Raw genomic sequence first — 12,218 nt, 5'->3', positions numbered from 1 at the left:
CGTTAATCGTTCATTAGTTCACAAGGTTCGACTGTAATACATTACCATTCAAATGACGAATATCATTATTTCATTTGTTCAAACATAAATTTTAAACATAAATCGTACAGATTAGTTGATATTTTTTTATTAGAATTTAAACAAAAAGGAGACTAATATTCCAGGATAATTTTTTTGCCTTCTAAACTTTCGTTTAAAATAACACAATATTAAATAAGAAAATTTTAAAAAAAATCGTGATAGCTCTATTACGATCACTGGTTACTCATTGATCAAATGCTTTTTTTTTCTGGTTTGACTTCGATAAACGCCACAACATTTCAAATTATGGGTTGCAAAAACTGTCTCAATTGATGCTTGCCGTCGGATTGGTTTCCTGGCTATATGAGTGCTTCAAGATGTTACAAAATACTTTTCCTTCTACAATATTCATATTTATATTAAAATCACCATTAAGACAGTAATTATAAGTTAATAATAAAGAGAATATGAAAATACTTTATGTAAATACATTAAGAATAACTGCTGGTGAAAATAAAAAAAAAAAAAATAATTCTAAAAATATTATCAAACACCAGTGGTCGCCATAAAAGGGCATGCAATGATGAAGCATGCACACTGTTTACTATTATTCTTGAACACATTTGAAAAGTGTAACGACGTCCAAATAAAGTGCGCACGCCATAAAACCCAAAACAAGACGCATTTTGCCCATGGGTAATAAATTCTTTTATTTTACGTAAAAAAAAAACGAATTTGTTTTTTTAGTTATAATTAACCCAAAAGGTCACCTTAAACCAGGTACTTTAATCTCTTTATAAGATTAAATACCAGTCTAATAACTCCAAAATGAATGCATTAATTTTGCACACTTTACTTTCTGAAGTTGATAAATATTTATAGGATGGTTTTAAAACTTTCGTTTCTTTCCTGTGTTCTGTTTTAAAACAATCGCCATTGTCAGCAAAACGAAAACCAAGTAAAATTTTCATTTATCTTTTATTATTTAAGGGTCTTTCTTAAGTAATTTGAGTAATGTTTACTGTATGGTTGTAATTTATAAAACTACAAAAAATGAATAAAAATATTTTTCTCTCTTAAATAATAAAAGATTAATTAAAAATATAAGTCCAACTTATTTATCATTAAACTAAAAGCTTATCCCGTTGTATTGTAATAATACAATAGTGTGTTACAATAGTATCTTATACTTAACGGTAGCTAACCAGACTTAGTTTGAGATGTAAAAGTTTGAGAAAACAAAGGTCTCTCATTCTCTGATGAGTGAGAGCCTTTGAGAGACGACGATAAAAAATATGTAAGTTTTGAATGAAATTCTATATATAAGTATAAATTCTAATAGCAAATTTCCTTTTTAAGAAAAAAAAGTTCGAGCAGCCCGACCGGTACATTGAACTTTTATCGTAGGTACAAAAAAGGTGCCTGCAGGCAGCCCATTACACTGAAATGTTATCTTAGTTATAAAAAAAGGTGCCTGCAGTTCGACCAGTACACTGAAATATTGTCTTAGCTCAAAAATATTGGAGATCCCTGAGTTGAATAATATAAAACTTTTCGCCAGCATTGAAAATTTTTTTAAATCATTATTTAAATAAATGAAATAAAAAAATAATAAATAATTATTTAAAATGAGTTCGAGCATGCACACACACATATATAAATATAATTGTTTTTTTTTTTTGATGAATGAGTCGATGCAAGTTTTTTACTAGCTTAATTAGTTGAAGAGAAGAAAAAAAAGTAATCTAGAATAGCTCCAACCCTTGAATCAAGCTTACATCCGGTCTATATAATTGGACATTTTAAAATTGTGATCAATATTCTCAGAATCCTGAGAATCATATTTAAATACGTTATCACTCCGTTGAGGGAAAACTTATTTTTTCTGTCTTTCTATTTTTTTAGCATGTATAGACATGCTTTTGTATAATCCTTACTTTAGTCTTGCTTCAATTGTGTTTAAAATATTACTTAAATAACATTTTAGTGAAAATTAAAAACTATGTTTTGACTGGGTTTGGTTAACCTGGTTTCAGCTAAACCATATAACTAAGCCGACATCATGTTAAACGTTTCTCACTCTTAAAAATTGATGTTAACTTAGGCAGCTCCAATTCCATTTTCAAATTCATAAATTCAAGGCAATTAAAATTTGTAGAGGTATTATTTTTTTCACATATAGGGTGTTTTACAACCACTCCGCTAGTATATATTTTTAAAAATGAATTTATATGTTTAGCGCTGCAAATTTTTACTGAAGTATGGAAGAAACAAAGCCTCTATCGAAGTTTAAGGAAACACTATTGTAGAAGGTTTAAGTAAAACACATCAAAACCTGTTTGAATTCCAGAAGATACGAAAAGGATCTGATTGGAGTTTTTTTAACCCTTTGACGCAGAATTTTTATTAAACATATTTTAAATATTTTTTTTTATAATTTTGTATTAATTTAAGTATAAAAAGCTGAGAATAATATATTTTGCATTTTAGTAATTTATGGTTATGAAATACAGCATGAAAATCGTTGCCTTTTTTTGTGTTAAAGGTAAAATCTTCTAAATAACGATTCACTTCCGAACAATAATTTTTCAAAATTGCACTCATTGACAGTTGTTTAGATCTAAAAGAAACAGTTATTCCTCATTGAAATTTCTTTACTTTATAAAATCAATTATTGATAAATTTTTGAAGATGATTGGAAAAAAAATTTCCAGTGTTTTTTTTTTAACTTTCATATTTTAGTACAAATATAAATTCCGATAATCTAATAAATTTAGTAACTATTAGACTGTTCTTCATAATTAAAAAAATACCAAAATATATTTTTGCTTGAAATTGGAACGTCAGTAAAAAACATATACGTATATAAAAGGGGCAACGGTGTTCCCATCTGTGTCAAAAACACCAAGTTTCATTTAGCCATCAAGTTAGTTTTGATGTCTTTTAATTCTGGCTTTTTTTAAAATAGTGATTCGCCAAAAATCGATCCCTTTTTTCACTCTTAATTTTTTCAATATCCTAAGTGTATATTTTTTGAACTTCATTTTTGAGAAGAATTCTAAAAATGTATATTAAAAACGATCCATACGGAATGTCCTGTACTTCAAATATTAAGATGTTAGAAACTGTATTTAGTTCATATCTCCAATGAAATATGAATTTCCTTCATCTTCTAGGAGATATACTTCAACAAAAACGGAAAAGCTACAGCTAAGTTTGATGTCTTAATCGATTTGCAGCAACGAAAACAAGGTCGCCAGGATGGCAGGTCGCTATGACACACCCAAACATTTACCTCATTCGGCAAATTTTGCTTGACTATTCACGAAAAATAATTTTCTCATATATATTTTTAGAAAACACAAATGGAATTATGAACAACACGCCTTATTTTGTTTAACGGCCTACCTGTGGAATAAATCTTTGAGAAAAACGTGCCAAAAAGGGAAAAATTCTCTTTAATTTTGTTAGTTATTATCACCAAAATGTTAGAAATAGATTACTTAAAAAAATACACGAAATAACAACTTTATTCAATATTTATACATACATGGGAAATGTTAATAGATTACAGTAATTTATTCTCAAGTTATAGCAAAATAAGTCAAATGATACAATTTTCAAAGTAAATATAATAAACTAATACAACAATATTATTATTTATATCAACTGCCATTTACCTCAGATTCTTTTAAATTTCCGACGAACTCCAAAAATCTGACAAGAAAAAAAAACTGCAGATCTTTCAGCCGGGAAATTTTTAAAATCTATTGGGAAACTGTAAAAATACATTTTTAGCATTGCGAAAATAGAGATATCAGCTGTACATAGTTTCTTTTATAAATTGTTCATTAACTTAAGACATAAAATTTATCTACAACACAACGAATTTTAACCAAAAACGGAAATTTTTTATCGAAGCGTCAAAACACATTCAAAATATTCTTCTCATAAAGAAATGATCGTCTTCCTATGACATTTTAGGTGTTTAACTTTTCAATTTTCGCAATTTTTTTTATTGAAAAAAATTGCAGTTAAAAATTGGAATTTCTGTGCAACAAGTTCGCTCTGCTATACTCTTACTTTTTGGAACCACCCGTATTCCATACAAATGACTCATTTTAAACACTGCTCCATTATATGTACTACTTCATGAATACTTTGAAATTCGTATATTGCCATGTAAAACTTGAAAAAGATGTAAGAAAACGTGTACCTTGCAATTCAAAATGTTTTCTACTATTATTAAATAGAATAATAAATATTTACTGAAAGTTGTTTTTTACATGGAATTAACTTTAAACAAACGAATTTTATAATTCTATGAAAAAAATTTCAACTCGTTTAAAGAGTTCTCGAGATATTGCGAAATACGCAAGAAGTAAAATTAACATTAAGGGGCCCAAACTTTGGATAGCTATCCTGACCAAACTAAGGGGACCATATTTCCCAGATTGCGGCTAACCCCTTTATTTTAGAGTGAAAAATCTAAATTCGTTGAAAAAAACATATATTTATTCATAAAAAGAACGTTTTTCTCTCTGATTTCGTAACTTAAAATATCGTCTGCACTTATTAATTAACATATTTGAGGTCACCTCCTCGAACCATTGAGATTGAGTCTTAGAACGTGAAGATCCTATCATTAGTAAAAAAGGTATTCAGGATGGTCCGTTTTTTGTGCATTGTACTTTTTAAAGAACATTTAAAATACTATATCACTACTGAACTTTAGATTTTGAGTATTAAAGTAACATTACGCATTTTTTACTAGTTAAAAGAAAATCTAAGTTGCCCCTTTTTCACCATAACGAACTTAAAGGATAAATGGCTTACTCACTTTCGCTTAAGAAAAAACGAAGGATAAATGGCTTACTCACTTTCGCTTAAGAAAAAACAATCTTTTCTTACATAATAAGACAAAGCTGTAGATGTAAATAATGAAATTCACTGGCAGTATTTCAATGTTCAAATGCTTTATTAAACTTTTCATCGAAATCTTTTTTCATAAGCTGATGTGGGATAAAGTAACACAAAAACAAGATCAAAGAAACTATTAGAAACACTGCTACAATAATTACTATAATAAAAACAGGGTTAATCAATCTGCGGAGAGGAGTGGTAGTGTCTTCATACGGTTCGGTATAGGAACCTTTTAAATATGCCCTTATTACAAATATGTAGGCCTCACTATTAGCATTTGTCTCATAAGAGTAATTCTTTTCGGAACTGTGAGCTGCTCCCTTTCTGTTCAGCCGTATTGCAGATGTCTCCATATTAATTACTTCTGCACCTGAAATTGATAAATAAGTTCATTATACAGGATATTTTTATAGTCTATAACCGTCGTTGAACAGCCGACCCAATTTTGGTGTTCAACTCCACAGCCTTGTAATTTTGTACCCAATCCAGAAAACAAGGAAATTCATCAGTACCCCCAGAGGTATGATTTGTTATGGGAACATAAAGGACTTTGTGACCCAACAGATTTAACGTGCACCGATCACCATTTACTGCACGAGAAGTCTTCAGTCAACGGGGATCGAACTCACGACCTCTTGGATATGGTCCCAGTGCCCTACCAACCAGGCTATCTCTGCCATAATTATACAGGATGTAACAAAATTGATTATCGGAGCCGCGATGGCTCAGGGGTTAGAGCATTTGCCTCCCATTGCCGGGTTCGAATCCCAGTCGATACGAATTCCGCATCCGACTTGCACCGACCACAGTGCTGATGTGAAATATCCGCAGTGGTAGACGGATCATGGGTTAGAGTCCCCTTGCTGTTAGGCTAACCGTGGGATGTTCTCGTGCTCTCCCTCTCCATGTAACGCAAATGCGGGTTAGTTTCATCAGAAAGTCCTCAACGAAGACAAAATTTCTCCAAATACTTGATCCAGGAGTTTCCTTGTCTTCTGAATTGGGTTCAAAATTACAAGGCTGCGGAGTTGAACACTGATAGTCGTAAGCCCCCAAAATTTGGGTCGGCTTTTCAACGACGGTCATAAAAAAATAAAATAAAACTGATTATCGGATTTTCAAGAGGTGGACTATTTGGAAAAATAATTAACTTTTGAGTGATAATGTGGGGCCGTAAGGCAAAGGCCGAGCCGCGAGCTCTCTGAAAACATAGGGAATGCATTATAGGCAAACAAAAAACTATCAGCTCTCTTTATTAGTGAAATCTTTGCATGAAATAAGTGACTTCTAACAGCAATACTGGCTTCACGGTGGAGTGAATCACACTTTAGAAGATTATTGCCATTTCACCACTGCGACTAGTCTTGTAGACGAGGCGTTTTTAGATATACTCCGAAAAAACTTAAAATAGAATTGGAAGATATAGGAGGCCAAGAGTATCACGGTTAATCCATCTGTTGGAAAAATTTACATTTTTCCAGAATATTGCGAAACTGCCAAAACATTGTTTTTCCGGTCAGTTGGATTGGTTGCGGTAGGCTCTCTCTCCCAGATTGTCCGATTTGTTCTTTCCATATATCTTTATTTTTCAAGGAAATTTAAAAAATGTCGTTTACCAGACACCGATCGAATAACTAAATTGTTGCCTTATTTAGCGTCTCAGCTGTGAAAATCCTGGAATAATTTTACTTCTCTCTGATTCATTCTGTGGTCGTTGTGAGACAGGCATTGAAGCTGGCGTCGAACCTTTATTTGTGCTTTATTCATACGCAGCACAAATTATATATTCCACACTCGAAAATGCATTATGACAGGGGTGATTGTGAGCCCAAGTCAAAATTCCGGAAAATTTCATGAGTTAAAAAAAAAGAAGTTTAAATTAAAAAAAATTTAAACAAGGTTTTTTTTCTCATTTTTCTCAATATTTTTTAGTTTACTTAAAATATATCTAAAATTTTACACATAACTATACCATTTACACATACCTATGATGACTTGGAAAAGTAATTAAAATTTACAAATAGGTTTTTCTTTCTTGAGTTTATGATTATAACAACAATTTACTGATAAAAAATGAATATTAATCATGAATATAAGCTTATAAAGTATCTCTTTGGCTCTCCCTTACAAACAAACAAAATAAACTGTGTTTTTAAGTTCCACCTTTGAAAATTTGATTTCCGGAAATTTCTGTGATCAATGATTTTTTGAAATGTCTGAACCTTCGATCTCCGGAAACTTCCGGATCACTGTCAGCGAAAATTCCGGAAATCCGGATTTTTTCCGGAGCACAATCAGCCCTGTTATGAGTCACTGAATTCTTTGAAGTGAAAGCTTCGTAAAGTCACACCCATTTAAATAAAAGTGCTGGACTATCACCTGTGTGCTCTATCACATTAATTGTTGAATATTGGATCGGGTGGTTAGGGATCAGTGGTAGTTCATAAAAATATGTAAAAATAGAAAATTTGTCACAAAATATCAAATTTGTGATTTTATATAAAGTTTAATAACCTTTTGAATAATTAAGCGTTTTGTTCATTTAAAAGCTAACTCTTTATGGCAAGATTATAAAATGAAATAATTGCTTTGCTTTCAATTTAAGGTAGACAAACTATGGCTTTCTTATTTTTCTTAGTGAAAGAATTTCAGAAAAACACATTTAAACTAGAACTTGCATACTTGCAAATAATAATAATAATAATAAATAAAAAAATTGAGAAATAAAAATAAGTAAAATAAAATTCTCCCTCTTATCGAGCCCTATAATGAGGTGTTTTGTACGTTTCGATTTAAATTATTACGATCGTAGTATTTTTTTTACTTAATTTTTTTACAGAAATTCTTAGTATCTACAATAAGGGCAGTCATTATGGAAAACCCTATATTAGGTGATTTGAATTTTTTTTCTCCATTGCCCACCTACAGAATGACCTTTCGTCATGCAGGCAACTGAAGGGCAGATTTGTTGACCACTCTTTCAAGGGCATCATATTAGGTAGGACAACGTTGCCACCACAGTAAGCGTTGCCCCGGATTCGAACCAAGAACATTTCTTACGCAAGGTCAGTTCCTTAACCCCTACACAGGCCTGTCGTACGGTTGATTTGAAATAAAAGCAGGAATCATCAAGGAATATATGGTTGCAAAAGTAATGAGTTTCATTGCATAGAGAGTCACCAGAGAGACTTTGATGGTTTACACTACATTTTTGTTTAAAATAAAGTTTCAAAGCCAGCGTTTGAAATTTTAGTGACACCCTGACTATTTTACTTTGTGCTTTGGGGTCGCATTTGCGACAATATATATCTAAATGATTCGTGGTTGCTATTCCATTTCTGACCTACTTGTATTTTACTTGACCTACTTGTATTACTTGTAGTTTACACTACATTTTTGTTTAAAATAAAGTTTCAAAGCCAGCGTTTGAAATTTTAGTGACACCCTGGCTATTTTACTTTGTGCTTTGGGGTCGCATTTGCGACAATATATATCTAAATGATTCGTGGTTGCTATTCCATTTCTGACCTACTTGTATTTTACTTGACCTACTTGTAGTTTACACTACATTTTTGTTTAAAATAAAGTTTCAAAGCCAGCGTTTGAAATTTTAGTGACACCCTGGCTATTTTACTTTGTGCTTTGGGGTCGCATTTGCGACAATATATATCTAAATGATTCGTGGTTGCTATTCCATTTCTGATCTACTTGTATTTTTCATTTAAAACTTTAGTTATCCTGTATATACTGACTTTGTAATGTGAAAATAACTTGCCTGTTGCTTGAATCCAACTTGAAACTCTCTGCATAGTTTCTTGCAAAGTTTCAACTGTTGGTCGAAAGCAAGTCATGAGGGTTTCTGGTTTTGTTTGTGCTGGAACAAAGGATTTGTAGCTTAGATGAACAGGAGCAGTGTAGTTCAAAGGTTGCTGGCGTATGTAAGCAACACGCAATACTCGAGCAAACGCAAGTCTGCGATTACCATACTCTGTGTAGCTCATCTTTTTTGGATTAACCATTCCTGTGAATGTAAAAGGGAAAAATGGGAGATTAATTCTTTGCTGATTGATTGATAATATGTATATATAAAAAAAGGTTATAGTCTTTGATTAAAACTTATCTAACATATACTTAACCCTTTGCTTACGGTATACCATATTTGTACCATCACATGTGGTCCACGTGTTGTACCACGTGTTAAAAAGGTTAAACTACAATTTTATTTTAGAGAAAGGGTTATATGCTGTGTGTTCCACGAAGATCAACTTAAATATGTATTTTTAGAATTCTTGTCAAAAATGAAGTAAACAAAATATGGAAATAGGTAATTAATAAGAAAGCGATTAAAATAACGCTGTGACTTAATATTTAAGAAGGATTCTAATAGTCTACATTAAAACTGGTAATAGTCTACACTGGTCTCTATAAAAATTTTATTCTTGTTTTGGTTTACAGCATTAAAAAGATACTAATGTCAAAAAATACTAATTTATAGTTTTTATCCAAAGTTAATCTTTCCGTATTTCATATATTCAAAGATAATATTTCAATATTATATTTATCTAAAGATAATATTCACATATAATATGGAATAAATTATAAAAAAAACAACTTTTATCCAAGTTTCTGACAGATGTTTTGTTGATGTATTGGAGAAAGTCTGCTAAATGTGTAGAATATATATATATATATATATATATATATATATATATATAATTTTTCTATTGTTATAAAGTTCAGCATGAAACACCAGTTAAAGGTAAAATCGTCCAATCAAAAATTTTTCAAATTTGCACTTATTTAGATCTAAGATAAACAGCTATTCATCATTGAAATTTCCTTCATTTACAAAATCAATTACTGTATAAATTTTTGAATATGAATGAAAAAAAATTAAAATTACTTTATAATAATTTATTTTATATTTTAATACAAATATAATTTCGATAATGTAACAAAAAAAAAAATTTCAGTAACTATCAGAGTGGTTTTTATAACAAACAAGCTACAAACCAAAATATATTATTATACCTGTAATTAGAGCGTTAGAAAAATATATAGAAAAGGAACACCTGCATCCCATTAGTGTTAAAGAGTTAAGGAAATTTCATCTCTGATAAAAACTATCTGAGAAATGTGTAAGGTCGTCGATAGCTTGGACTGTATGAAGAGGTTATAAGTAATTCTAGGCGACTGGTTACAAACAAAACAATTTTATTAAGAGATGTGGCGATGGTTCATCGCTGCAGTTACATGCATCTACTACTACTAACACTACTATTTTCTCCCTGGCACATACGCCCTCTGGCGTCACTTAACATTCCCCCCCGATTGAAATTCAATTACATAATTTCAATAAACAATATAACTAACAAACAGAATACATAGAACATATGAATACTATTAGAATCATAAAAAATAATGAACAACTAAATTTGCTATGATTACACACAATTTGAGAACAAATACAGTAGGATAACATGCGCTGATTAATATGCATATATAATTATAAACAAAATTAATTCACTCAAATAGTTTCTTTTCAAAAACATATGCATAAGAAAAACAAATTTTTTTTTCTTCTTTCATTCAAGAGGTAATATACAAATGTCTCTGACATTTCTCTTGAAAATTTTACCATTAGGCATACGTACATTTACAATTCTTATTTTTCCATCCCTACCTTGAAATAATTCCACTATTCTTCCAACTGACCACTGTGTGGCAGGAAGTTGCTCATTTTTCATTAAAACAAGAGTACCTTGTTTTACATCGTCCTTACTAAATTTCCATTTGGTTCGACCCTGCAAATTATTTAAGTAATCTTTCTTCCACAATTGCCAAATTTGTTGACTAAATTTAGTTACCCTTTGCCATTTGGACAAATGAGTTTCCTTGATATCATTAAGTAGAGGTTCTTGAAGGCCATTTATTGGTCTCCCAATTATGAAGTGACCTGGACTTAATGTCCGAAAATCATCAAAGTTTGCCGACAATGGAATGAGGGGCCGGAAGTTCAAAACTCCTTCTATTTCAGCTAAAATAGTTACAAATTCTTCAAGCGTCAATTTTTGGCTACCTATTACTCGTTTGAAATGAAATTTGAAAGCCTTCACCCCAGCTTCCCAAAGGCCCCCAAAATTAGGTGATTTGGGGGGTATAAATTCCCATACAATATTCTCGTTTGAGAGAAAGTTAGACAAGTTTTCATTGCGGGAAGTGACAAGCTTCAAAAGTTTTTTAATCTCAACATTTGCTCCAACAAATGTCTTTCCATTGTCTGACATGATTTTCGAACATTTGCCTCGTCTACCAAAGAAACGTTTCAAACAAGCTATAAATCCTTGAGTGGTTAAGTCTGAAACAAAATCAAGATGTATAGCCTTTGTGCATAAGCAAATAAAAACAGCTACGTAAATCTTATTCAACACTCCTTTACGCTGATTTTTAAATTTTACTAGAAAGGGTCCACAAAAGTCAACCCCTGTCACATTAAAGACAAAATTAGGAGTGACACGTTCCCTTGGTAGATCGGCCATTATTTGTTGGACACTTACGGGCTTATTTTTAAAGCAAATCACACAAGAATGAACAATTTTACGACAATTATTTCTGCCGTTAAGCGGCCAGAATTTCTGTCGCACTTGAAATAAGAGTGCTTGTGCACCTAAATGAAAATACTTCAAATGATAATGATTCAAAATTACATCAGTTAATTTATGCTTGCTAGGCAGTACAATGGGAAATTTACTATTATTCGATAAATCAGAGTTTCTAAGTCTGCCACCAACACGAATTAGAGAATTTTCATCCAAAAATACATTTAAACAAGATAACTTACTCCTAGATGAAACTGGTTCACCTTGTTTGAGCCTTTTAAATTCCTCTTGGAACTCACCTGACTGCAATGAAAGCAGAAGCCAATTTTCTGCATGTTTGTTCTCTTCAATGGTTAAGAACCCCTTATTTCTAGATATTGGATTACGACAATTATGAATAAATCTAAAAATAAAGGATAAAATTCGAATTAGTTTAACAAAACTGTTAGAAAGGTTAAGAATTTGTTCAAAAAAGGATCTATCTTTGGTGGTAATTAAAGAAACAGATTGAATGTCATTAGGATCAGGAGCAGAGCACTTTTTCAATTCTTCACAAGGTAGGTCAGTTTCTGGAATGTTCAGAGTCTCATCACACTTAGGAATTACTAATTCCTTTAAGAAGTCTGGTCCGGTCCACCAGGTGACATTTTCGATGAGAGATTTGCAACTTATTCC

The 12,218-nt window shown here is 31.3% G+C and overlaps 2 protein-coding genes across 5 annotated transcripts in view; one reads left to right on the top strand and one right to left on the bottom strand.

The window, feature by feature from the left end:
* LOC107441698 (uncharacterized) overlaps positions 1-12,218 on the top strand; it is a 109,005-nt gene that overhangs the window by 15,221 nt on the left and 81,566 nt on the right. The window lies entirely within an intron of this gene.
* The window catches only part of LOC107441680 (uncharacterized), a 33,052-nt gene continuing 24,367 nt past the window's right edge, over positions 3,534-12,218 (bottom strand). For both annotated transcript variants that reach the window (XM_043047181.3, XM_043047182.3), the window contains exons 7-8: positions 8,720-8,965; positions 3,534-5,314 (exon numbers count right to left, since the gene is read on the bottom strand). In XM_043047181.3, the coding sequence (XP_042903115.2) occupies positions 4,983-5,314; positions 8,720-8,965 (578 nt within the window). In that variant the 3' untranslated portion in view covers positions 3,534-4,982. The remainder of the gene's footprint in view (positions 5,315-8,719; positions 8,966-12,218) is intronic.

Source organism: Parasteatoda tepidariorum, chromosome 7, assembly GCF_982258835.1.
Source record: "Parasteatoda tepidariorum strain Cologne lab strain chromosome 7, Ptep-v5.0, whole genome shotgun sequence".
In the NCBI taxonomy this organism is placed as follows: domain Eukaryota; kingdom Metazoa; phylum Arthropoda; class Arachnida; order Araneae; family Theridiidae; genus Parasteatoda; species Parasteatoda tepidariorum.
The sequence above is the reverse complement of the archived record's forward strand: the minus strand, read 5'-3'. Positions and strand labels throughout refer to the sequence as shown.